At 36.4% G+C, this 27031-nt stretch overlaps 1 protein-coding gene across 1 annotated transcript in view; it reads left to right on the forward strand.

The window, feature by feature from the left end:
* The first annotated feature begins 6150 nt into the window (after positions 1–6150).
* Positions 6151–27031, forward strand: part of LOC148302786 (anaphase-promoting complex subunit 1-like) — a 28051-nt gene continuing 7170 nt past the window's right edge. Inside the window, exons 1-16 of the mRNA XM_088271020.1 lie at positions 6151–6305; positions 6409–6640; positions 8135–8464; positions 9534–11183; positions 11271–11431; positions 12038–12838; positions 14292–14454; positions 15548–15733; positions 16913–17063; positions 17709–17861; positions 19424–19664; positions 21330–21498; positions 22519–22698; positions 23403–23573; positions 25016–25234; positions 26690–26819. Coding sequence (XP_088127146.1) covers positions 6282–6305; positions 6409–6640; positions 8135–8464; positions 9534–11183; positions 11271–11431; positions 12038–12838; positions 14292–14454; positions 15548–15733; positions 16913–17063; positions 17709–17861; positions 19424–19664; positions 21330–21498; positions 22519–22698; positions 23403–23573; positions 25016–25234; positions 26690–26819 — 4961 coding nt within the window. The 5' untranslated portion in view covers positions 6151–6281. The remainder of the gene's footprint in view (positions 6306–6408; positions 6641–8134; positions 8465–9533; positions 11184–11270; positions 11432–12037; positions 12839–14291; positions 14455–15547; positions 15734–16912; positions 17064–17708; positions 17862–19423; positions 19665–21329; positions 21499–22518; positions 22699–23402; positions 23574–25015; positions 25235–26689; positions 26820–27031) is intronic.

A 27031-nucleotide genomic window follows, 5' to 3' on the forward strand; every position in this document is an offset into this window, starting at 1 on the left:
TTCCCAACAAGATTCGCCTCATAAATTTCTTTTACAGTCCTTTCTTCACTCGTTCGTTTAGATCTTTTATAACTAACTAACTAACCATCACGCCGCTTCAGGCAGAGAGTATAGAACGCCACACCACTCTGTCTTTGCAAACATTCTTCGCCTCTTCCACGTTCATGCATCTCCTCATACATACCCGCCGATTACTACGACTCCCAACCTGACCACTTTCAACTATTTGGCATACCTGATCGTGCCATGTTTTTCTTGGTCTTTCTCGGCTCCTTTTCCCCATTACATTCGCCTCATAAATTTGTTTTACCGTTCTTTCCTCACTCATTCGTTCCACATGTCCAAACCATCTCAACGCACCTTTCTTAATTTTATTGATAATGGTTATCTCCGCTTTGCATTCCTTCCTTATTTCACTATTCGAACATCTATCATGCATCGTTTTGTCGCACATTCTTCTGAGAGATTGCATTTCGACTGCACTCAGTCTACTTTCATCCTTCTTTTGCCAACTCCATGTTTTACTTCCATACATTAGAGTTGGAACCAGGACTCCGTTGCGCACTGCCAGTTTAGCTTCCGCTGATAGGTTTTTATTTGCCATAACTGATATTATTAGAGGGTATTTCTTTTTCATCGACAATTTTAATGACTTCCTTTAATCTGACTCTATCGAATGCTTTAGTAAGACCTGCAAAGCAGAGGTAAGCTGTCTTATTGAACTCTCTTGCTTTTTTAACTATTTGTCTAACAACAAATATGTTGATATTATTTATGTCCGAGTTCACTCGGTTTCTCACCGTCACATATTTAGCATATTCTTCTGGTGACGGTGAGCTTCTGTATTTCAGATGGTTTTTCTTCGGCGAGTTCCTTGACTTCATCAGTACACCATTTTATCAATAATGATTATCTCAGCCCTGCATTCTTTCCTTCTTTCACCATTCGAACATCTATCATACATATTTTTGCCTCACATACAAATAATGTAAATAAAAATAAAAATAATAGCACAACCTGGCTGAACGGTGGAATACGCGTGAATAGCCAATAAATAAAAAAAAGACATTCATAACAACAGCAATGGGGGCGCGAGATAGAGACAGGCATGAATTAGAAAGAGATAGAAAGGCATTCGCCGGAGCTAGCGATTGAGTTTGGCTTAGTCCCCAGAACCAAAGATCAAAGACGAATATCTATTTACTTATATTTCTTCTTTTTTTATGGCTGTTCACGCTTCTAGCCAATGCGAGTTATTTTTTATTTATATATTATTATTTTACACTTTTTACAATTTAAAAAAAGATAAATGTTTGAGTTTTTATTATTTACAAAAAAAAAACTTCAATTTCATACTATTTCTATGTATTTATATATTGAGCCTTCCTACATGTACTATTGTAACCCACAAATGTATAATTTATATTTTTTATTTTTTAAATGTATTTCATGATATCTTTAATGATTCTTCTCCACGCGTGCTTTCAATCGTCTTCTGTCCCCTGCATCAATCACCCTTCTCCAGAATCAGAATGTCAATTTGTCACTGACTCACAAAGCCGGCAATTCGCCGCGCCGCACATAGGGGCAAGATGACTCGAAAACAACAAAAGCGCGGTCGTGCGGAACAGCTTTTGAAGATAGTTCTGAACGATGCAATCGCCGCAGAATTGAAAATCTAGGGAACTCCACTCTACTTTCACAACTAGGTCATGCAACGACAATGAATCTGAAAGCTTCTGGATAGCCAGTTGCATCCAAATTATTAGCAGAAATAAAAATTATTACAAACAAGTTTGGGAGGTTAATAAGGTTGAGAGGTTAGTGGAAAATGGAATGCTAATGCTAGAGAGGTCTGAAAGGAAGCCGTCATTAAAAGGGCGCCCAATGAAATAAGATCTAGGTCTCCAATTAATGCCCTGCAAGTGCAGGCCTCTGACGCCCCCTCGGAATTATTAACTATCATTTTTTTAAATCAGAATATTATATTTTTTAGTCGAAAATTTTAAGATAAATTTACATGTCAAGTGTTGTCTTCTCAATCCAATTCCATTTTCCACTAACATCTCAATCTCATCGACCTCCCCTAACAAACAAAATTAATTGAAAATCATTTGTAAATGTGTATGAAATATATAAAATAACTAACTAAACAAACCAACTTAATAATGAAGCTAACCCCAATTACAGGAAAACAAACGATTTCAATTTAAATCGTATCGGGTTGTGGTCCCGTGGCTAGTGTCTCGGATTTTTTAATCAAAGTTTTTCGGTTCGAACCACTTTACCACAATTTCATACCACTTTCTAATAATGAGCCGCTCAGGCTCACAGAAATAGTATGAAATTGAAGTTTTTTTTTTGTAAATAATAAAAACTCAAACATTTACCTTTTTTAAATTGTAAAAAGTGTAAAATAATAATATATAAATAAAAAATAACTCGCACTGGCTAGAAGGGTGAATAGCCATAAAAAAAGAAGAAATATAAGTAAATAGATGTTCGTTAATTGATCTTTGGTTCTGTGGACGAAGCCGAACTCAACCGCTAGCTCCGGCGAATGTCTTTCTACCTCTTTCTATATTCATGCCTGTCTCTATCTCGCGCCCCCATTGCTGTTATTATGAATGTCTTTTTTTTATTTATAGGCTATTCTCGCATATTATCACCGTTCAGCCAGGTTGATCTATTATTTTTATTTTTACATACATTATTTATTATTTATATATATTATTTATTATTTATTACATTATTAATTAAGAAAGGTGTGTTGAGATGGTTTGGACATGTGGAGCGTATGAGTGAAGAAAGAACGGTTAAACAAATTTATGGAGCGAATGTAGTTGGAAAAAGAAGCAGAGGACGACCGAGGAAAACTTGGCACAATCAGGTATGTCAAATACTTGAAAGCGGCCGGGTCAAGAGTCGTAATAATCGTCGGGTATGTATGAGGAGATGCATGAATGTAGAAGAGGCAAAGAATGTTTGCAAAGACAGAGTGGTGTGGCGTTCGATTCTCTCTGCCTACCCCTGCGGGGAAGCGGCGTGATGGTTAGTTAGTTTTATTTGTATGTGAGGCAAAAAGATGTATGATAGATGTTCGAATGGTGAAAGAAGGAAAGAATGCAAGGCTGAGATAATCATTATTGATAAAATGGTTTACTGATGAAGTCAAGGAACTCGCCGAAGAAAAGCCATCTGAAATACAGAAGCTCACCGTCACCAGAAGAATATGCTAAATATGTGACGCTGAGAAACCGAGTGAACTCGGACGTAAATAAGTTCAACACATTTGTTGTTAGACAAATTAGTTAAAAAAGCAATAGAGTTCAATAAGACAGCTTACCTCTGCTTTGTAGGTCTTACTAAAGCATTCGATAGAGTCAGATTAAAGGAAGTCATTAAAATTCTCGATGAAAAAGAAATACCCTCTAATAATATCAGTTATGGCAAATAAAAGCCTATCAGCGGAAGCTAAACTGGCAGTGCACAACGGAGTCCTGGTTCCAACTCTAATGTATGGAAGTAAAACATGGAGTTGGCAAAAGAAGGATGAAAGTAGACTGAGTGCAGTCGAAATGCAATCTCTCAGAAGAATGTGCGACAAAACGATGTATGATAGATGTTCGAATAGTGAAATAAGGAAGGAATGCAAAGCGGAGATAACCATTATCAATAAAATTAAGAAAGGTGCGTTGAGATGGTTTGGACATGTGGAACGAATGAGTGAGGAAAGAACGGTAAAACAAATTTATGCCGAGAAAGACCAAGAAAAACATGGCACGATCAGGTATGCCAAATACTTGAAAGTGGTCAGGTTAGGAGTCGTAGTAATCGGCGGGTATGTATGAGGAGATGCATGAACGTGGAAGAGGCGAAGAATGTTTGCAAAGACAGAGTGGTGTGGCGTTCTATTCTCTCTGCCTGAAGCGGCGTGATGGTTAGTTAGTTAGTTATAAAAGATCTAAACGAACGAGCGAAGAAAGGATTGTAAAAGAAATTTATGAGGCGAATCTTGTTGGGAACATGAGCAGAGGATGACCGGGCAAAACTTGGCATGATCAAGTATTTAAAATAATTGAAAGTGGTCAATTCAGGAATCCGAATAATCGGCGGGTATGTATGAGGTCCGCCTCCATAGTGTAGCGGTTAGCGCTCTAGGCTACCATGCTGGAGGTCCCGGGTTTGATTCCCAAGAGGGTCGCAATAAATATTATTGATTTTTCAGTCAAATATATATTTAATATGACCCTGGACTGGTACCTGAAGCGAAAGGCTGATCACCTTTCCTTCGTGTATTTAACGATCAAGATAACACTGCTTCTATATAATGCAGTGCCCTATGCACCTTTGGGGTGCGGAGAAGGGTTGGGAGGAGGATGTGTGAGGGGATGCGTAAAGAAGAATGTGTACAAAGACAAGAGTAGCGTGGTGTGGTGTTCTATTCTCTCTGCCTATCCCTGCGGAAGCGGCATGATGGTCAGTTAGTTACTTTAGATTGCATTTCTGTAAAAAATTAAGGTCAATGTTGTAAGATCACAGAGAGCGGGATAGGATGATACTTTTCAAGGATCTCGGTCATTAATGAACAAAATAAAAACATATTTAAGAGCATAATATGTTTATTTTCAGAGGGGGAGAGTATACATATATATTAGTCACGATGAATAACTCCCAAGAAAATTGTGCAATAACACACGTTTCATGGTTATATCATCTATCTGCCTATACATATCTGCAAACACTAAAACAGTAATTACTGGCTACACATCCAAATAAAACAATGCCGAATCGTCCTCTGTAGTTTATATATTCTGATCCAGCGCTAGGAAATGAAACTGTCCAAAGCGCCAACACAATGGGGGAAATGGAACCCTTCTGCCGCGACAAGTCATTTGCCAATAGTTGCAAGAGTCTGAAAAGGTAACAAAGTTACAGAATTAGTTTTTATGTTTGAAAAATAATTGCTAGCATTACGACCCACTGAGCGATCTCCGATGATGAGGATATCAGACACCGGTATACACTAAGATGGTCTTATAAGGTATACAGTGGCAGGCTTCTCGGAGGGGTTGATATGAAGAGTTCCAACCTCATCATAAAACTACTCGTGGAGCACAGATGGGGGCTGGAAATTTGTCAGCAAAAGAGTCCAGTCCGGTTTTGCGATTGCAAGCTTCGTCGGGCTGGTCTTCTTACATCATATATCCAATATTATTTATTAATTATCATCCATACCTATTTCTTTGTGAACAAAACATGGGCAAGCATTGCACCCACTAGTAAATTGACATTTGTAACTGTATAAGTAAAACTGGAAAACCATTTCAAAATCTATACGCCACGTGCTGTAGCTATTTTTTTAATGACATCTTTTGTGTTTGTTGAATCTTATTTTATATGCATATAGTGCAATAAATAACATTATATGACAATAAATGTGCTTGTAACTATGCCGGTTGTCCGTACTTTACCTAAAATATAACATAAAAACAATAATAAAAACAGACTCGCTGTCAACGGACTGTCAAAATGACATTTCACACAAAGAAGATTGCACAGTTTTTCAGGCATGAAAAACAACAACAAAAACAGTTGATTACCTGCAATGCTGTTGATGGGGTCATTCCGGAGGTTATAGAATACATATTTCTTCTAATTAGCGCTTATTTGAGCAGCAGTCGAGACAAATTTCTTGCGTAATTTGTTTGACAGCTGTTTAGCAAACGGCGGAATGAGAGGAAACGCCTTACCAATAATGAAGTACTCACATTTCCAATATATAATAGTTATTTTCAACACGAGATCACCCGGCTTGTCATTTATTGTTTACAATGAATTATATAAATTAGTTTGTGCAATGAATTCATAACGGCCGCCCGGCCAGACTCGAACGAAGCTTGCTTATATACAAAGATTTATATACTAATGATGGCGCTGTAGGTATTCGATTTCGCGTCATATCGCCAGGTTGGCAGTGAAATCTTTCGTCTTTCCAAATTTCGTACTTGAACGTTACAAAACCAGAGAAAATGTAACAAAATCTACTATTTTCCTCGTCGTGAGTGACCAGCATTAAACTAAACTGACATTTCCGCTGCGAATATTGTGTTGTGTCAAATATCAGTGATCATTTTATTACATTTATGAACGTACTCCTAACGATTTGAAAAGTGAGCCGGTGTCGGATTGTCAACATTCGGGTTATGGTGTTGTGATTATTGCGTTATTTCGCTTTACAGAAAAATCAATCAGCAAATCTGGATGAGGAAAATATCAAAATGATTGCTGCTTCGGAACCGTTGGTAAGAACTTAGGAAAAAGTTTTTAAATTCAATCCTCGATTCGCCGACAGGTTATATGATAGTGTCAGGTAAGATGTTTCTTAATTTCGTTTGTGTATTTCAGGAGTTTGTTCCGCATGGTCGACGAGCAATCTCAAAGCATCCAGGATCCGTACTAAAATCAGCAACAACCAATTCATATCCTTGTGAAACGTCTCTACTTCACAAATTGAAGAATGTGGCCATCACTGACAGGAGCGACTCGTCGGGCTATCTACCAAAAGACAAAGAAGTAGATAGAAATGAGTGGTGGTGCGTGAGGCAAATATTCACCAACTCCAAGACGCCAAATGAAGGTAATATTCCTTAAAAAAAATAATAAATATATATTTTTTAGTATTATAAATGCAACATTTTCAACATTCCAAGTCCCAAAAGTAGAAACCATTTAAAAAAAACCATTAAAAAAAACGTGATTCTTGAAAAATACTTGAATCTAAAAAAAGTTAATCATACCATTCGAGATACCAAAATGACTTTGCAATACCAAACAATTCCAACACAATTATATAAATATTTGGGAACAAAATCCCTTACCTTTCAAAAATCCTTATCTTTTCAAAACCGTTTTCCAAGAAAACTTATTTTTTCAATGGGAAAATGGTATTTTAAGCAAATAATTCAATTACATTAAATCTTAACTGGGTTTAAAGAAAATTATATTGCGGAATATCGATTATCTCGCCTTAACCTGTTAACCGGGGAGTTCATTTTTTAATTATGCAAAATAGTTCAAATTATTTTTATCTCTAGGGCCTGTCATTACTTTAATTTCATATATGTTATTACATTAATTACATTAATTTCATATATCGCTCACTCCTTTCAAGAACGTCATAAATAAAAAATCGTCAATTTTCAGTTGTGCATGTTTTCGGAATGCTTAGTAAATGTGCTATATCCCAGCAAAAGAGTCATATTTTTAACTTAATATTTACCCGCTACAGGGCAGAAAGTGTTGTTTTTGCATTTTGTAAAAAAGGTATTGTTTAATTATTTTTTCAAATAAACTAAATATTTTTCAAATGAAGAAAAAACCTTCAGTTTTTACTTAAAAAGATCTGTTGCACAGTAAAAAGTTCAGTAAGTGGCTTGATATTTATTTTTAATACATTGTATTCTATTTTTAAACTTTAAAAACGTTCTCCTGAAAAATCAAGTTTTTTGATTTATGACGTTCTTGAAAAGAGTGAGCGATATATTATTTATGCTTAAAATAAATGAAAAGACAATGAAATATATATTTTTATCGTTTATTTATATATATAAATCATAAAGGAAAATACAAAATTACAAACAAACAAAAAATAATTCATATCGAGACATGTATAGATGACATGTATAGATATAGGTCCCGCCCATTCGGAACGCAACATATTTCAAGTACGTCTTCATATGTCCTACCCGTCACGATATTCTTTCATTCATTAATTTCATTCAAATCCTTATCTGCACCCCAATAGTTCATAGGGCACTGCATCATATAAACGCAGTGTTATCTTGATCGTAAACACATGAAGTAAAGGTGATCAGCCTTTTGCTTCAGGCACCAGGCCAGGGTAATATTGAATAAATTTTGGAGTGAAAAAATCACTTTTATTTATTTGACCCCCCCCCTGGGAATCCAACCCGAGACCTCCAGAAGTACTAGCCAAGCGTGCTGACCATTTCACTATGGAGTGGATATTGTTTACGTTTGACATATTTATATGTCTCGATCAGTTAACAAGGGTTGGTTGAAAGGGACAGAAAATTTTGCAGAAATATTGAATTTTTTGTAATAATTTCAGATATCAACGATTCTGCAGCATCATCACAGCCTATCAAGAGACAATCTAGAGCTCCTGAAACCGATAACCCGAGCTTGAAGCTGAAGCATGACTTTAATCTCTCCATCAAGACTGAATTGTCCAACAGCGGCAAGAGGCGGAATAATGATAGTCCGCTGCCGAGCTCCACACGCCTTGGCTCCAGCTTCAGTTGCATTAATTCTTCCAAAAGTACTACCGCCAGTCCCCTTCCGTCGCCTGATGATAGACTCGCATCTTCTGACCCTAAAATTGATTGCTGTTATGAAGAAGAATTGTATGTTAAAGGAAAAACTGCTATTTGGTCGAGAGGTATTTAAAAAAATATATATATTGTATTAAATTGAATAGTACTGACAGAATGTAAGAGTTGTGATTGCAAAAAAAAGTTTGCAAGGGTATATGTCCAACTCCGAAGTATAATGGTCAGCCCGCTCGGTTACCGTTCTGGAGGTCCCGGGTTCGATTCCCAGGGGGGATGAAATAAATATAAGTGATATTTTCACTCCTATATTTATTCAATATTACCCTGGACTGGTACCTGAAGCTGAGGGCTTATCACCTTTCCTTCATGGGTTTACGATTAAGATAACACTGCGTTTATATGATGCAGTGCCCTATGCACCATTGGGGTGCGAATAAGGGTTAGGATAGGTTATATGGTAATAAACTCATACATTTCGTTATCAAGTGTAACACTTACATATTATCGCCGTGATTTTGTGATTATATTTATAAAAATTTCTTGGAAATGTGTTTTTTTTGGCTGTTGATATACATATTTAAAAAAAAGTTATTTGTTCAATACTTTGTAGCCTTTGTAGTGTGATCACCACCGAAGGTCAGCATGCTCGGCTACCATACTGGAGGTCCCGGGTTCGATTTCGAACCGGTGGGGGTCAAATGAATATAAGTGATTTTCTCACTCTTTTATTTATTCAATATTACCCTTGACTGGTACCTGAATTGGAGAGCTGATCACCTTTCCTTCATGTGTTAACTATCAAGATAACACTGCGTTTATATGATGCAGTACCCCATCGGGTGCGATAAGGGTTTGAATGAATGAGAATGACTGTAGCACATTTTATAAACTTTGATAAAATGAATAAACTCAATAGCATTTTCTTTGTTTTTAACCACTTTTTTTTGTTTATTTGTATAATTTTTAAATGTAATGTTTGAAAATATTTTAACTTAGTTTTTCCCAAGATGGTGGTTATTTTTGAACACACTATCATATATTTGGTGGTATTGATCGGTATCAATATATTCTGACATTCTGTTATGATTTGAATTACGGTTGATTTAGATGTAACCTTTGTGTCCAATGCCTGCAATTGATTAACATTCCTTATTTATTGTATTTTTGTATTTTTAGGACAAGTTTCCAATCCGGATTCCAAATATTACGACCCAGAATCACGCATGACTGTGACGTGTTTCACATGCGAAACCAATATCAAGCACGCTCTCTTTTGTGATTTTCACAACACTGTTAATGATAGACTCATGTACGATGCTCTCACTAACCTAATTGCAGAAACTAAATCCGACATTAAAATCAAAGATAACTTTGAAGATGAAAGTCTTAACCCGATCCCCAGCATTTGCGTAGTTGACCACCACAGTCTGAGAGTATTCACTGAAAAGGGAGAAGACTTTATTACCAGTTTGCAGTTCCAAATTAAAAAGATTTGGAGTACGAAATATGGAATTTTGCTGGAAAAAGATGCGGCTCCTTCCGCCGAATCCTCTTATATTCATAATATTCTGACTAACAGGACGCGTAATGATCTGTCCGGAGTCAAAAATATTGGCAATAGATCCAGTCTAGGTTCCGGAATCAGGTTAAACATGCATACCATGTCTCATGACAATTTTGGCGGATCTTCTACCACATTCGGGGAAACGGATGTCCAGTTGCCTACGTGCTTCTCGCTCTCGCATCCTTTAGACGAAATGGCTCCGGCGTTGATCAAAACGTCTCAGTTTGGACTCCAGTATTACAACGACGGGTTCATGCAGATAGTGTTTGTAAGCGTGAACCCGAGTGTCGCCCTCGTTTTCTCTAGTAAAACCGGGCTCCACAGCTTATACACTTTACGAAAGACAACGAGTGACGAATGCCATTCGGTCTGTAAGGACTGGAACAAAACTTCGAGTGTATTAAATCCATCCGGATTTCTGAACATGGGAACGAGTGCATCCATATTTAATACTACTGCCCAGAATAATGTGCGGGGTAATTCTAGACGCAACACAACAGCGAGTTGGTTGGATGGGGTGGGAAGTCCGTTCACATCTAAGCCCGGGAGTAATACGGGATCACCGAGCCATTCTCGTACCGACAGCCCGATGGCGGGAATTTTTAACCAATTAGGGTTGTCGCCTCATACGTCAATCGGACAAGCGTCTAATAGTTCGATGCTTGCGCCGAATTCTCGACCTTCGCCCCCTACTCAACCGCTGTATCCCGATCTCTGCTTCGAACACGTTTGGACGGAGTGTCATGGAAATCGACGTGACAACGCTAGTATGTGGTCAGCGGCTACCAAGACCTTTCTTCACACAGATCATACTAACCAGCACTACCTGTGTTACCTGGTTTCTTGCGGTTCCAACAGTCAGTTGCAAATAGCGCGCCTCGAAAGACCGCATTCCAACATCGGAGACGATTTGAAAAAGCATTTAATCGTCGGAGTAGTCAATTCTATACCGGCGAGAGATGCCGTCATGTTGCCCACTCTTAACTCAATAGCTGTGATAGATCTATCCGGAAATATTATTTTATATTCCGGTACATGTATGATTGGGAAGGTTCACATCGGAGGCGTTTTAGCCGGATTAATAACGTCTCCTTATAACCAGAGTAATGTGTTTGACACATCATTTCCAAAGAGGAGCAGTTTATTACCATCGAGTCATGCTCGCGATGTACCCATTTTGGACGATTTGGCTTTACATCAGTTATCCCCCGTACCTCGCCATTATGGAATGCATTCTTTGGAAAGTAAAACAGATAATGGAGGTAATTGCGATACAATGAGTTGGTTTTAAAATTCTAATTTAAATAATACAAACCGTTAAACCTCTAATACAATGACTTATATTTCAGGCCTCCAATGCTTACGAGATCCTGTCGGTAATAAAGTAACATTAGAATATGGCAAAGGAGTGTTTTACAGGATAACATTACCCGAATTGACAACTAACTCGCTCATACTCAAATGTATCAATGCTCTAAAGCAAGTACTTCAGAAAGATATCGTGATGCAGGTAAAATATTTACGGTACTTACGTATTTTAATTTAGCAAATTTATTTCGTAATTAATATATTTATAATTTAAATATAAAAAAGAACACTTGTATAAGAGTACTTTTTTGACTTGTAAAACGCCAATACTAAAATTTGTAAATTTTAAAATGAACAAAAAAAAAATGTCTCGGTAATTTACGTATTTTAATAATATAATGTATTTAATTTATTTAATTTTTTGATTTGATGATGGGTTCCATAGTTTAAGCATTTTGAATATAGCTCTTGGTTGAGATCACTGGTGCCCCCCATGGCACTGCGGTCCAACACAGGCGAGGTCACCAGTACCCCAAATGGCATTTAACGTGTTAAGTTTATGAATGTAAGCGCAACTAGTTTCAAGAACTCCAGATGTTCTTATCAAGTGATAATACTAACTGTGTATAGAGTTTGTGTTTTCACCTGTTGATGGGAACATCTGTAGTTCTCAAAATTAGCCGTGTTTACATTCATGAACTGAATAAAGTAGTCTTATACAAGTGATTTATTTCTATATTTAAATCACATACCACAAAGTTAATGCCAAATCAATGAATGATATAAACATATTTGTGTGTTGTTTTAGGTGGTCGCCAAATGGTACGGCATCAGAAATGCTCCCGGCACTCAGGATTTGTGCCCTAAGCTGGAGTGGTCCATGTTTGTGTCTCTCATTTTAAATCTCTTGGGCTACGACACTTGTAAGCTTCCCCTCACAAAACAATCGGATAACGGGTCATCAGAAGTAGCCTCAAAGAAGCAGCGAACGTCCAGCGATGGCAGCCAAGAAGACTGGGAATATCTATTGAAATCCGACCATCATATCTCCATCGGAAGCTCCCTCGCAAACCTGCTGAACTTTAAAAAATCTGACAGGCAATCTTTACGATCTTGCAAACTAAGCAGTCTCGGTAAAATGACGTGTAAAACACCAAACGAAATGGATACTTCACATCCCGAAGATTACAATCACATCCAAAATGCACAATCTAGGAATTTCAATACCAACTCTCTCCTTTTTCCGTACATGTTGCCGATCTTGTACGCATTTCATTTGCTATACGAGGAATTAAAGATGAACGTCTTGTTGCATGATAATTTGGAGTCTTTGGCTCAGTTACTATATCAGATATGCGTCGATCTAAAGCTAAACAATTATGTTGTTCACTATTGGAAAGATTTTCCTGCCGTTTGTCCCTTGAATGTGGAAATTAGTACGTCGCAAATCAACGAACATGACGCAAAGAAATTAAATCAGCCGGCTTATTTTAGCATGGAACCGCCCAGTATTTTCAACCATCTGTTTCATCTTATGAAAGGAGGTGAAAATCACTCAAATTTCCCTTATTTGAACAACGTCAACACGACTTGTAGAGATGTTATCGAGGTAAGAATACTTAGTAATCATTAAAGATAATAACTTTTTACAAGGAAAAATAACTTTATTACCGTAGAACAGGGCTACATGAACTTTGATGTGTTACTTGAGCCCAGTACAATTTTTTTTTAAATTAGATTGTGGTATCGATCGAGGTATCGTGACAATAAGTGTCACCTGTCAGGGAAACAATGAATCATGTCGATACGTTCATTATTGTAGACCAAATACAGATTTCATTTTTTTTTGTACTGGACTCAAGTAACACATCAAAGTTCAAGTAGCCCCGTCCTACGGTAATTATTCTATGACACTGGATTATTCACCCTACTATGCAATAATATATCAATATGTATATACATATTATAGGTATCTCCACTTAAGACAAAGCATCCATCGTTTTTATATGACAGAAGTTGAAAGTCTGAGAATCAAAGGGCTTACAACCTAGCATTTGGTTGACTTAAGTGATTACATTATACATTTGAGTAACATTCAACATTCTGCCCATCATTGAACATCCATATTGCATTATTTTTGTAATAGATGGATATTTATTCTGTTGTTATAATCCTTTTGGATGTTAATTGTAATTGGATTGATGTGGAAGATGACGGTAGTGCCCTCAGTTGAGAATTTGAGAAATATATTGAACATAAGCCAGCCAAATGCCAGGTCATACATACCATATGCCCTGGGATGCTCAGACTTTCATCTTCTTTCATGTAAAAAGTATAGATACTTCGTTTCAAGTTGAGACACCTATAATATGTATTGAAAAATTACTTTGTACTTTATCACATTGTTAGGGGGAAAGTCTTAAACGTACCTTTTAAATTCTGTTAGTAGAGAGCGGGAGACTCTCTTATAAGCATTCTATTTGCTTACTTTTTGGCAAAGCACGAGAGATGCCAAAAAAACATTGAACAGATGGAAATTGGATTTGCGGTTACTTGTGATTAGTATACTCAGGATTGGGTGGCAGACTGACTGAGTATAATTAGGGTCGAGGTTTATGGAAAAACTGCCCGACAGCGATGTGTTAAGTTTAACTTTAAACCTTTTGGACATATTTCAGATGGCAAATAAGGATGATTTTAAAGAGTTTATACAGTAAAAACAACATTTAGCAGTTTTTTCCCATTTTTTAAATCATATTTTTAAAACATGTTTTTTAAATCATATTTTCATATGGTGTACGGAGTGCATGGAAGTTTTTGAAAGAAAGGGTAATTAACTATAAGTATTTCAATGTTTTAGGATTAAGTACATAAACCCTGATGATGACAAGTATCTTGTCGAAACCGGTTGGATAAAGTGTACCAATAAAAAGTGGTTAAAACAAAGTTGTTTTATTTTATAAAGTTTATAAAATGTGCCGCAAAGTGTGCCACGAAAAATATTTAAGAAATGATATTGAAGAGCATTATTATATCATTATTAATCTGATTTATTATTGTAGGTGACTGGTCTAATTGCCAACGGGATTCCTGGCCCAGTTCAGGCGATACTGTCTGCAAGGGACTGCGTGAATGCCAGCAGTACTCCGAGAGTCAAGGATGCATCTACATTCACAGACTTGACCAATATAGAACAAGCTGTTGTCCTCATGATATGCATGAAAGGTATTTCAACATTTATTTGTTTCTTTTCTTTCTGATGGTCAGCACGCTCGGCTACGGTACTGGAGGTCCCAGCTTCGATTCCCAGGGGGGGGGGCGGGTCATATAAATACAAGTGATTTTTCACTCAAATATTTATTCAATATTACCCTGGACTGGTGCCTGAAGTGGAGGGCTGAATAACTTTCCTTAATGTGTTAAAAGTTTAAGATAACACTGTATTTATATGATGCAGTGCCCTATGCACCATCGGGTGCGGATAAGGGTTTGAAGATGATTTGCATGAAAGGTGTTTCAACATGTAAATTTATTTATTTCTTTTCATTTTAATGATATGCATGAATGGTATTTCAACATGTAATTTTTTTCTTTTCTTTCTGATGATTTGCATGCAAGGTATTTCCATATGTAAATTAATTTTATTATCATTGAAAAGCATAAAATTGCACCGTATTGTTTTGAAAAGTGTTTTCTTGATCACTAAGGGCGTTTGTGCACTACCCGGAATGTCACCGTCCGGCAGTCCGGTTTTGAAAAATGAAAGGGGCTACGACAGTTTAGCATGATCGAATTTACGCGCAACGTGTTCACGCACCGATCCGAAGAAAGATGGACAAAAGCACAAGCCAATCCAAGCCAATCATCGTTTTAAAACGCTAACTGACGTGCCGGAAGGTAAAATTCCGTGTAGTGCACAAACGCCCTAATTATATGAAATCATCGTGATGAAGTACTCCACTTCAGGTGATTTAATACCCAGGTAACATTTGATATAGTTGATTTTTTTAATGTCATCATTGATGGAGAAGAATATGGGGACCTAGACATATTTTTTTATTTTTTTTTATTTGTTCGGGAATTGTACAGCTTTACATATAAAAAAAGTATATAATAAACAATAGTTACATTAACAATAATATACATTACATTACATTACCAAAAATAGTTACGTTAATAAAAATAAAGCCAAATAAACAATTCCACATTTATGTTATAATAACTATTAAAAACATTCAGAGATTTAAAAAAAGGGTATGGTATAAAATATGGTATGGTATATACAAGGCTGACTACCTGTCGTTGGATGGTTTTACAGGTTACACATTGAGAGATCTACAAACCTTTCCGCCGGCCATCAACCTGTACATAATGAATACAATATCTCGCTGCAAAACGAATCCTCCCGTTGATTGGCCGGATAAAGCGTACTCCCTCATTATGAGAGAGGACCTCGCTCTGCGGGCTAAGTACTCCAGCACCGAGAGTGAAAAACAATCCCATGGTTTGTATTTGTTCAAAATTTTTTTTGAACACGCCGTTTTTAATTAAAGGCAGGGGCGTGCATTCAATTTAGGCAGAAAAGCAGTGTCTATCCTAATTTGGGTAAGTTAGGATAGGCACGCGGTGCGTAACATATAAAAACGCAACCAGTGATACCTCTACCGCTTACCTAGTAAGTGGTACCAGCTTACCTTACTACCTACCTCTATTTACTACCCTTATTAAGTATCTGTGCACGCCACTGCTTAAAGGTATGATTTATAAAGTGAGAATGCCCAGTGCTAAAATTAAAAGAAAATGCATTTTTAATTTACGTTTTCTTGGTAAATACCAATATTTCTTAAGGTGGAGACTGACTGGAGCATTTCATCGTAACATCGCTTGCGGCGAGCATCACTGAGCATCCGAAACTATGGATGGAGCGCTCGGCTCGCTGTACTGACTGCCTGAATGCTCGCATCGTAACGTGTTACGTTACGACCAAATGCTCCGGTCAGTCTCCATCTTTAAAGTATTTTGATGCATTTTTTAAACACCGTCTTTTAAGAAATAGTGGTACATATTTACCAAGTAAAACAAAAATTAAAAACAGAATGCATCGAAACACGTATCACAATAGATTTTAAGAAATAGTGATTTTTATCACTTAAAACTAAATTAATTTTTGGTCAATAACTTCCTATACGTTTTGCCTTTTTTTAACCGTACGGTGATTGAAAATGATACGGAATAGTGAATTTATAACAATCAAGTTTTTAATTTACTATTCTGTAATAAAAGTTTATTAGATTATTGTAAGATTTGATTCTCATATTTCTCAAAAAGTTAACCTTTGCGGGAGTACAAAAATTGATGTCCGACTTTCTCTGGAGAGTGAGTTCTTTTTACATGAATTTTTTTCTTCTTCATTAAATCGATGTAGAAATTATGTTAAAAATTATTAAAAAAAATAAAACAAAAACATCTCTTCGAAATATTTTTGAATTATGACAAAATTACACACAAATATCCACAGATGTCATTGCTATACAAGTTACATCATACGTTAGTTACAGTTATGACAGACAGATTTCGACGTTCATTAGCGTCGATACTCCTTTAAGGAAAATTCGCACCGACGTTCATTTACGTCCATACTCCCGGGCAGGTTAAATATATATTTTTTAATGTTTTAAAATAGATGACGTCATGAAGGAAAATCTCTTCACCCAACATAAAGACGCTGATCCTGAGAACATGATTATTGGCACGAAGACTAATGATGTTGAAAGGACTGGGCTAGAAATGATTGATACTAAACTTATGAGGCTGCGATTTCCGGATGACCACAGGTTAGTTATTATTCTTGTTAATTGTTACAATGGTATATGTGAAGGTGGTCAAACATTATCTAGTTGGACTATTTTGTCTGCACTGTTTCGTATCTGTCTGCTGTGCTGGTTGGGGTTGTGGAGGCGTCTGTGTACCGGCCAACTTCGGGTCGGGATCGGATCTAGCAGACAAACTTAACTAACTACTAATCCCTTTCACTGCCTGTACTGGGGCACTTCTTGAAAATTTAGTGGTGGTTTTACAAACTTGTATTTATTTAGATTTGCAGTGACAGGGATATTGGAAGCTTTGAAATGTAAATTCACAGTAAAATCGCCATACGTTTTCTATAAATTTAGCAACTTTGGTCATAAACCAAAAAAAAAAATAATTTGCAAGAGAAGGTCTTTCAGGAAGTCTAGATGCTTCTGTATCAGATCTGGGAATGCGGTGAAACAGATTTCAATACAAAAAATTGGACTATTTTGTGGCTCATGTCACACTGGGAGGTCTAACTTCCGCATTCATTGAGAGCAGAATGTGTTAGCTTCTTTAGTCCATCCAATGACCAAGGGAATGACTACAGCTCGTTCCACAGATACTCTACTACTACTCTCATTTCTACTCTTACTCTCATTCTACTCTTACTCTCATTTTGATTTCAGAGTGGCTGAACTGTGCAACATGTTGCAGTCGTCTATTCCTGTCTCTATCTCTCTCACACAGCGCCCGGAAGTATCGGATCATGACTTCATTGAAGAGCAAGAGAGACACCTTCTGGCTCTTTGCAACAGAACGATGGCACTCTCTGTTGGCAGGTATAACAAATATTTACACATGAAAAATTATAGCCATGTTTATTTATTCAAAATTCTGCCTTATTTCTGCTTTATTCAATTAAATGTATATTGACGGGCTTATTGCTATTGAGGAATATCTTCAAACCACAAACAGAGAGTGACGTTGGTCGATGGTTTGTACCTTATAAAGCAGTTTGAAATAAGTGGGCATATAAAACAACAGTAAAAGCTCATACATATTAATAATAATTATAATTATTGGATATTTCACACAGCGCCATTTTCATAAAATACTACCTCAAGGGAGCCCAGTGCTTAAACATATAGTAAAAACTCATTGATAGTAATAATTTTTAAGAAAATTGGATGATTTATATGGTGCCGTTTTTGTAAAATTCTACCTCAAAAGAGTTCAGTGCTTAAATATTACAGTGAAAGCTCATTGATAGTAATAATAGTAATAATTTTTGGATAATTTATAAAGTGCCATTTTTGTAAATTACTGCCTAAAGGGCACTTTTGAACAACTAATTCGAACTTCATCATAATTCATTTTCGATTCTTCTAAAGGTGGGGACTGACCGACACATTACGTCGTAACGTAACGTTCGCGGCGAGCATCCGACATCGGATGGAGCACTCGGAACACTGTACTGACTGTACGAATGCTCGCATCGTAACGTCTTATGTTACGACGAAATGACTCCGGTCAGTCCCCACCTTAATGATTTTTCATGCAAAACTTTTGATAATTCGAAATAATTATAAATATTTGGCCCAAATCAGAAATAAAATTACCCAAAATCATAAATACAAAAATCTGTTTAATTTTTTTTATAAATTACTGTTTTGATTGTGGAAAAAATCTGTTTTCTTCATTAATTCATTACAGTTTATTTATTTATTTTTATTTAAACTTCATGTACAGAAAATAAAAAAGTACATTAGCGGACTTACTGCTAAAAAGCAATATCTTCCCACCAACCAAAAACAGACTAGTGATATTGATTAAAACGTTTGATACCATATATAGCCGTTTGCAATCAGAGGGTAGATAGTACTTGAATATTGAAAAAAACATAAATTACAATTAACATTTAAAAAAAACATAAAATACAAAAGATGATAACAAGGAGGGCAAAGGAAAGAGGGAGTTTAGGGAAGGAGGTAGAGGGAAAAACTAAGGGAGGAGGTTTGATAGACAGTTACGATTCTAGTATAAATAGTATTGTCTCAGACGTTTCTTGAATGTTATTAGAGAAGGTGCATTTTTTACAAGGAGAGGTAATTCATTCCATAGTCTGGCCGCTTGGACAGGGAAGGAATTACTGAAGAATGATGTGTTATGGCGATGAATGGAAAGTGTTGGGAATAACGAAGTGATAGACCATGATCTGAGAGGTGCATATTTAGGTGCATTGGGTTGTGAAGAATATTATAAAGTAGCGTGAGAGATTGAAGATTTATGCGCTTTTTGAAGTGAAGCCATTTTAGTTCCGTGGGAAAAGGTCAAACATGTTCACAGTTCTCTTCATTCATAAATTATTGCGGTTTTCTGATAATACGACTGCTTTCTTTAGAGGAATGGTGACCCTACGCTGCACCCCCTGTGTGATCACCGAGCCGCTGCACATCCCCAAGCTGTGCCTCACGGGCCGCGCCCCGCCCCGCAACGCCGTGATCGATCTGTCGCACATCGAAGTGTCCCCCACCGTGTCGCAGTGGCCCCTCTTCCATAACGGAGTGGCTGCGGGCCTGAAACTGGTGCCGATGGGCAATTCCACCATCGACTCGGCTTGGGTCGTGTACAACAAACCAAAGGTAACTTTTAAATTAGCAATCAAACGACTTATCGATTTAATTAATGACATCCGGTATTAACCTTTAGACGCTCATGCGCCGTGTGCAATAAGGGTCCCCTTAAGCGCCCTGCCCAAGCATTTTTGCGAAATAGCGATTTGCTAGCTACGAGTAGCTGTTATAAAAATAATTGTGTCTCTAAAATTAGTCCTATTTAGGTAAAACAAAAATCATTATCAAAATAAAATATATATGTGGCGAATGTGAGAGGCAAAACAGAACAAGGACGACCGAAAAAGACCAGATCAATCAGAACCTAAAATCTGGCGGTGTCAAAAATCTGCGTAATCGGAGGGCATGTATGACTAGATGTATGGATGTGAAAGAGGCGAGGAGTGTATGTCAGGACAGAAGAGTGTGGCGTTCCATCCTCTCTGCCTACCCCTGCGGAGAAACGGCGTGATGGTAGTAGTAGTAGTAATGACTAAAATATTTATGGGAACCAAAAATAAAATGACGGATCGGTATCTCAAAGACATTATTTACGTAATATTCATATTTTGAATACTATTGTCATAAATCAGTGTAATCCAATAGCAAAATGCATCACAATCACCGGTCCTGTATGGGACCGGTGAGCATTAAATAACGCAAATTCGCAGTCCCTTAAAGGACCACTAGGCGGCTAAAAGTTAACACATATAGAGTAGGGGTGTGAGTAATTAATGAATAAAATATATTTTATTTTTATTGGAATAACCCGCAACGCCTCTACTTTTAGAGGCTTGTCTGCAGGTAGGATAGCAAGATGAGGAAGTCAAATGTGAAAAATACATCACAAACACCCATACCAATTATAAAAACATAAATCTTTCTTGAATTTTTTTTGCAATTGGCGGGAATCAAATCCCCAATGGCAGTTTCGGAGTCGAGCGTCTACCCGACTACGCCACGACGCCTGTCAATATATGGATTATGTTACAATGATTAAGGAGACACTTGTTTTTACACCACTTGAGTTTTATTAAAGACTACTAGTTTCGGAAGCTAAACCATCGTCAAGTCTGAATAATAACTAAAATATAAAATTTAACCATTGTAACATGTCTTACCACAAAGTTAATGCGGAAACAATAAATAAAATATGGATTATGTTTACAACATTTTGAGTGTGTCCAAATACTGGATTATCTCCAATTACAGGAGTTATTTTCATATTATTTTTTGACATCTCATCAAAGATGAAGAAAAGATGATCAAATTATAAGATTAATAATAAAAATGAAAATGGTATTTTCTGGCGTTTCTCATGTGTGTGATTATAATCCAGGATTCGGATCTCACATACTAATATAAAAGTTTCTGCTTAGTAAAAAGCTTCTTTACATCTCACCAATAGATGTCTCTAGTGAAGTTTTAGTGATTCATGAACAAGGTTTCTAAATTGGTTCATATATATAGAACTTCCAAGAATTTGAGTAGTGTGGTTGTTAATAATGGGTAGAATTGGTGAATGTTACACGTGTGTAAAGTGATCACTTAAACCAGCCTATGACGGTCGTCAGCCCCGTAAATGCCCAGACTTCCATATTCTTCTTCATCTTTGATGAGATGTCAAAAAATAATATGGATTATGTTAATTATTTCAATTAAAATTTTATTTATCACCTTGTATATTTATTATAGGTAGGAAATGCCCAAGATTTACCGACTGAGCATGCCGGATTCCTCATGGCCCTTGGTTTGAATGGCCATTTGAAGGATATGGCGTTCATGAATGTGTACGAGTACCTTGTGAAGTGCCACGAGATGACCAGTGTGGGGTTGCTACTCGGCATTGCTGCAACATACAGAGGTGTGCATAAGAAAAGCTTTATAATAACCACAGCGGAACCCCGGAAATCCGAAATCCCGGATCATCTGAACAAGATTTTGAAGAATTTTTTTTGTAGGAAAACATTTTAAAAACACATAAAATTCTTCTTCTTCTTGGTGTCGGCCTTGTGGCCTGTTTTTAAGAGGGATTAGCCTCCTGCGATGTCGATTCCCAGCTACTAATCCATCTCTTTGGTGGTCCGTACAGTGCGATGTGGGGGAGTCTGGATGGTTCCATTCGCATATCATTGTCTCTACAACATTTTGAGTGTGTCCAAATACTTGTTCACAAAATCTGGATTATCTCCAATTACATAATAAAAAATAATATCATTGTCTCCTTTTTGCCTTCTCCAACTAACGACATCTTTGATCTCGCATATTTCCCTAATCCTGGCGTTTCTTATTCTCGAAGACTCTTGCCTGATATGCTTCTTAGAGTCTTCATTTATTATTACATAAAATTATTATATTTAACCTAATTTTGTTTCAAAATGATTGAAAAGTAAATAAAGTAAACAGTACTGTACCTGTATTGGTATTCAAGTACGAGGGACTGGTAGCTCGAAAGTCTCTAATGACTTTACATAGATTCATCTGCGGAGCGTATGTCGAATATTAGGTGGCAGTGGGCGGCCATGTAACAACTGTAGTGTAAAGTGTATTACTGTACATATTACAAATTTCTCGGCTAATCTGAACATTTTCCAAATCCGAACAGGTCACAGCACCAATTATTTAGGATTTTCGGGGTTCTACTGTATGTCTCAAAACCGGCTCCCATCTTGAATTCAAATAGGAGGGCATTTGTCGAACGTCATGATTCTGTGTAACCTCTATATGCAAATTCTATGTTGAATTAAAAACATCTTTACATTTCCAATTAATTATGTGCTGTATTCAAATTCAAGCTGATTTTGAGACACCCTGCGTGATGAAGTAGTTTCAGCACTCGGATTGTACAATTGTCACTACATCTTGTGTTCTGCCATTTTTGTAGGTACGATGGACGTAGCAATTACGAAACTGATGGGTATACACGTTGAAGCACTTTTACCTCCGACTTCCATCGAATTGGACATACCTCAAAATATACAAGTAGCCGCATTGCTCGGGGTTGGGTTATTGTACCAGAAGACCGCCCATACTCATATCACGCAGGTCCTGCTGAGTGAAATAGGTCAGTCAAGATTCACATTGATTCTTTTACTTTGCATTAATGTACATTTTCTATTAAGTGGTGTTACACAAAGTGAACAATGAATGATAAGGAGAATGTTACATACATATTTCTAATACAAAATGTGAAATAAGTGCCTTTTTGACATCTTAACATAGATAAAAAAAAAATTCTTGAATGTTTTCCGCAGATACTTTTGTGGTACATTTAAAAATATCTTTATAAAATTAATTAATTTTATAAAGATTGATGAATTTTGTCCGCCTCCATAGCGTAATGGTCAGCACACTCGGCTGCCTTTCTGGATGCCCTGGGTTTGTTTCTCAGGGGGGATCAAATAAATATGTGATTTTTTCACTCTTATATTTATTCAATATGTATTAACCTGAAGCGGAGGGCTGATACCTTTCCTTCTTGTGTTAACGGTCAAGACAACACAGTGTTTATATGATGTAGTGCCCTATGCACTATTGGGATGCGGATAAGGGTTTGAAGAGGAAGAAAATAAATAATATTTATTTTCACCTCCCCCCTGGGAATCGAACCTGGGATGTGTTTATTTTTTACAATAAAATACAACTTAGTTGACTCAAAAAATCAGTGTTTGATTTAATATTTAATACAGATATTAAAATGTTCTACAAAGTTCTACAAATTAAACGCCAAATCTATAAATAAATCAATATTCATGTTACAATTTGCAGGTCGGCCTCCTGGTCCGGAAATGGAGAATTCCTCGGAAAGAGAGGGGTACGCCTTGGCTGCGGGACTGGCTCTGGGACTAGTAGTTTTGGGAGCACACGCTTCGGCTCCTCAGCACCTCGCTCCGTCACTAACCCACTACATGCTCGGGGGGACCAAGAAACCACTAACAGGTAACTGCTTCACCGGTTCAAAATGGATGATGTTCAATATACAAAACGACATTGAATAATATTGTTTATTTTAACATATCGCTCACTGCTTCCAAGAACGTCATATATCAAAAATCGACAATTTTCAGTTGTACATGTTTTCGGAATGCCCAGAAAATGTACTATATCCCAACAAAAGCGGCATATTTTTAACTCAATATTTACCCGGAACAGGGCAGAAAGTGTTGTTTTTGCATTTTGAAGAAAAGGTATTGTTTTATTATTTTCTTAAATATACTAAATGTTTTATAAATGGAGAAAAAATCTTCAGATTTTACCTAAAAAGATCTGTTGCACAATAAAATGTTTAATAAGTGGCTTGATATTTATTTTTAATACATTGTGTTATATTTTTAAAATTTTAAAAATGTTTTCCTGAAAAATCATGTTTTTTGATTTATGACGTTCTTGAAAGGAATGAGCGATATACTTCACTTGACGCCTACTACAAAAAATACATTGAAAAACGTAAAAATAACAATGGTATATAAACCAGTGTTAAACTTTCCATTTTTAAGAAAAAAAATAACCCATTAAAGCGAAAAAATAGGCCACCCTGGTGAGAAAATAGCTCAAACTGATTTTACCATAATATTTTATGAGGTACAGTACACTTCCGATTTTCCGGGGCCAGATTAATTAGAAAGCGGATTATCCATTGTCACTTGACTCGTTGAAAAAAATAATTATATAAACAAAAACATTTCATAATAGTACTTATAATAATGTTGAAACACGTGTTAAGGGCCAAACACATTTGTCGTATGCAGTAAAAGAATAACAGTATCTCACTAATATGTCATGTTTATAGTTAGGAATATTTGTTAAATACTTTTTTACTATTTACTGGTCGAAATATTTGTGTCAAGATCCCAGATGTAAAAGGTCTTTTATATTATTTTTTGACATCTTATCAAAGATGAAGAAGAATATGGAAGTCTGGGCATTTACGGGGCTGACGACCGTGATAGGCTGGTTTAAGTGATCACTTTACACACATGTGACTTTCACCAATTCTACCCATTATTGACAACCACACTACTCAAATTCTTGGAAGTTCTATATATATGAACCAATTTTGAAACATTGTTCTTGAATCACTAGAACTTCACTAGAGACATCTATTGGTGAGATGAAAAGAAGCTTTTAAAGAGCAGAAACTCTTTTATTAGTATGTGAGGTCCGAATCCTGGATTATTTTCACACACATGAGAAACGCCAGAAAATATAATTTTATTTTTATCATTTAAGCTTATAATTTGACCAGATAATTTATTTACAACATTTTGAGAACAAGTATTTGGACACACTCAAAATGTTGTAAAAGGTCTTTATTGTAGAGCTATCATATAAGGACAAACATAAGCTTTAGCATTCTAATCTCCTGAGATCTCCGGTTCCAGGTTCGCAGAAGGAGAAGTACAAGCTGGCGTCGTTCCAGATCCGCGAGGGGCCCACTGTGAATGTGGACGTGACGGCCCCCGGAGCCACGCTCGCCCTCGGCATGCTGTACCTGCGCAGCGGCAACGCCGAGGTGGCGCGGTGGCTCCGCCCGCCTCCCACCCACTACCTGCTCAACCACGTGCGCCCCGACCTGCTGCTGCTCAGGGTCATAGCTAGAGGTATTCAGCCACCTCATCATCTTTATTTATTTATTTCATTTTTATATATTTATACGGCACAAGGGCCTTTTACAATGGAATATAAAAACAATAAAGAACAATTCGTTTATATTCAGTAATACACAAAAATATTGATATAGTTTTTTTTTTTTAAGGAATAACATGCAAAGCTTCTATTTTAGATGCTTGTCTGCAGGTAGGATAGTAAGGATAGGCAAGGTAAATGTGAAAAACACATCACAAACACCCAGACCAATTGAAAATAAATCTTTCTTGAATTCATTTTGCAATTGGCAGGAATCGAACCCGCGACGCCAGTTTCGCAGTCGAGCGTCTACCCAACTACGCCACAGCGCTTGCCTGTGGCGGTTCAGTAGCTGTTAAGCTTTCTTTCGAGTGTTTTATGTAGTAATTTCTTTCGACTGATTAATTGTATTAGGTCTTTAGTAAACCAAGTTGGATACTCTTTTTGCTGTAGGGTGTGAAGGTTGGGACATGAGAATTTTTTGTTTCATAGAATATGGAATGAGGTTTATCTATCGATTGTTCGATATTAACGTCGCAAAGAAATAACCAATCAATAATTAGTCAAATGGAGATTTATAGCATCAAAATACCCTTTTTTTTAATTTAGGAGAGTTTGCTTCTAGTTTGGGCAAGCTACGTGGAATGCAATATGTAATATATTGATATATAAAGGAGGATGATCATCCACAGGAAATAGCGTATCATTAGATTTTACAATGGAAATATTTGTTTGGTTAGAAATTACTAAATCAAGGATGCGAATTTGATGATTTTGAATAGAATTATGCTGATATAGATTAAGGAAGTTTAACATATCTAGTATTTCACGCGTATGATCGTTTACACATTAATCTAGGGCGAAGTAATCTTATTGCCTTGCTTTCTCCTTGTAGAAATACCACATTTATTAGATTGAAAGAAATAACATGTTCATATTCTTTTTTGACATCTCATCAAAGATGAAGAAGAATATGGAAGTCTGGGCATTTACGAGGCTGACGACCGTCATAGGCTGGTTTAAGTGATCACTTTACACACGTGTAAAATTCACAAATCTACCCATTATTGACAAGCACACTACTCAAATTCTTGAACCAATTTTGAAACATTATTCTTGAATAACTAAAGACATATATTGGTAAGATGAAATAAGCTTTTTATTGAGCAGAAATTCTTTTATTAGTATGTCAAAAAATAATATGAAAAAAACTCCTGTAATTTATAAGATAATCCAGATTTGTGAACAAGTATTTGGACACACTCAAAATGTTGTAAATAACATGTTGCTACAAAAACAGACAAAAAATAATGTCCTGTTATTTTTTCTAAAAAATGTTTTTTGTTCTTTTAATGTGAAAAAAAATTGAGAAGTAAGTGGTTAACAGACTTTTACCATGCTATAAGAATTCAATTTTTTTTTTTTCATAGGATTAATTCTTTGGGATACCATTGAGCCGTACGAAGAATGGGTGGAAGACTACGTACCTGAATCTATAAAGCCGTACTGTTGTGTCAGGCCTAATGAAGACCATTCCGATATTGATTATGAAGCCATGAAGTAAGCATTTTGTTGTATTATCTATAGTCTATGGTAATCTAATCTTAAATCCTTGTTAATTCATCAAAAATTATCACAAGGGATATCATCATACATATCGCTCACTCCTTTCAAGAACGTCATAAATCAAAAAACTTGATTTTTCAGGAGAACGTTTTTAAAGTTTAAAAAGAAATCACAATGTATTCAAAATAAACATCAAGCCACTTATT

The sequence above is a fragment of the Brachycentrus maculatus genome, unplaced genomic scaffold, assembly GCF_059751285.1.
Source record: "Brachycentrus maculatus isolate JH-2025_06_01 unplaced genomic scaffold, ASM5975128v1 h1tg000410l, whole genome shotgun sequence".
In the NCBI taxonomy this organism is placed as follows: domain Eukaryota; kingdom Metazoa; phylum Arthropoda; class Insecta; order Trichoptera; family Brachycentridae; genus Brachycentrus; species Brachycentrus maculatus.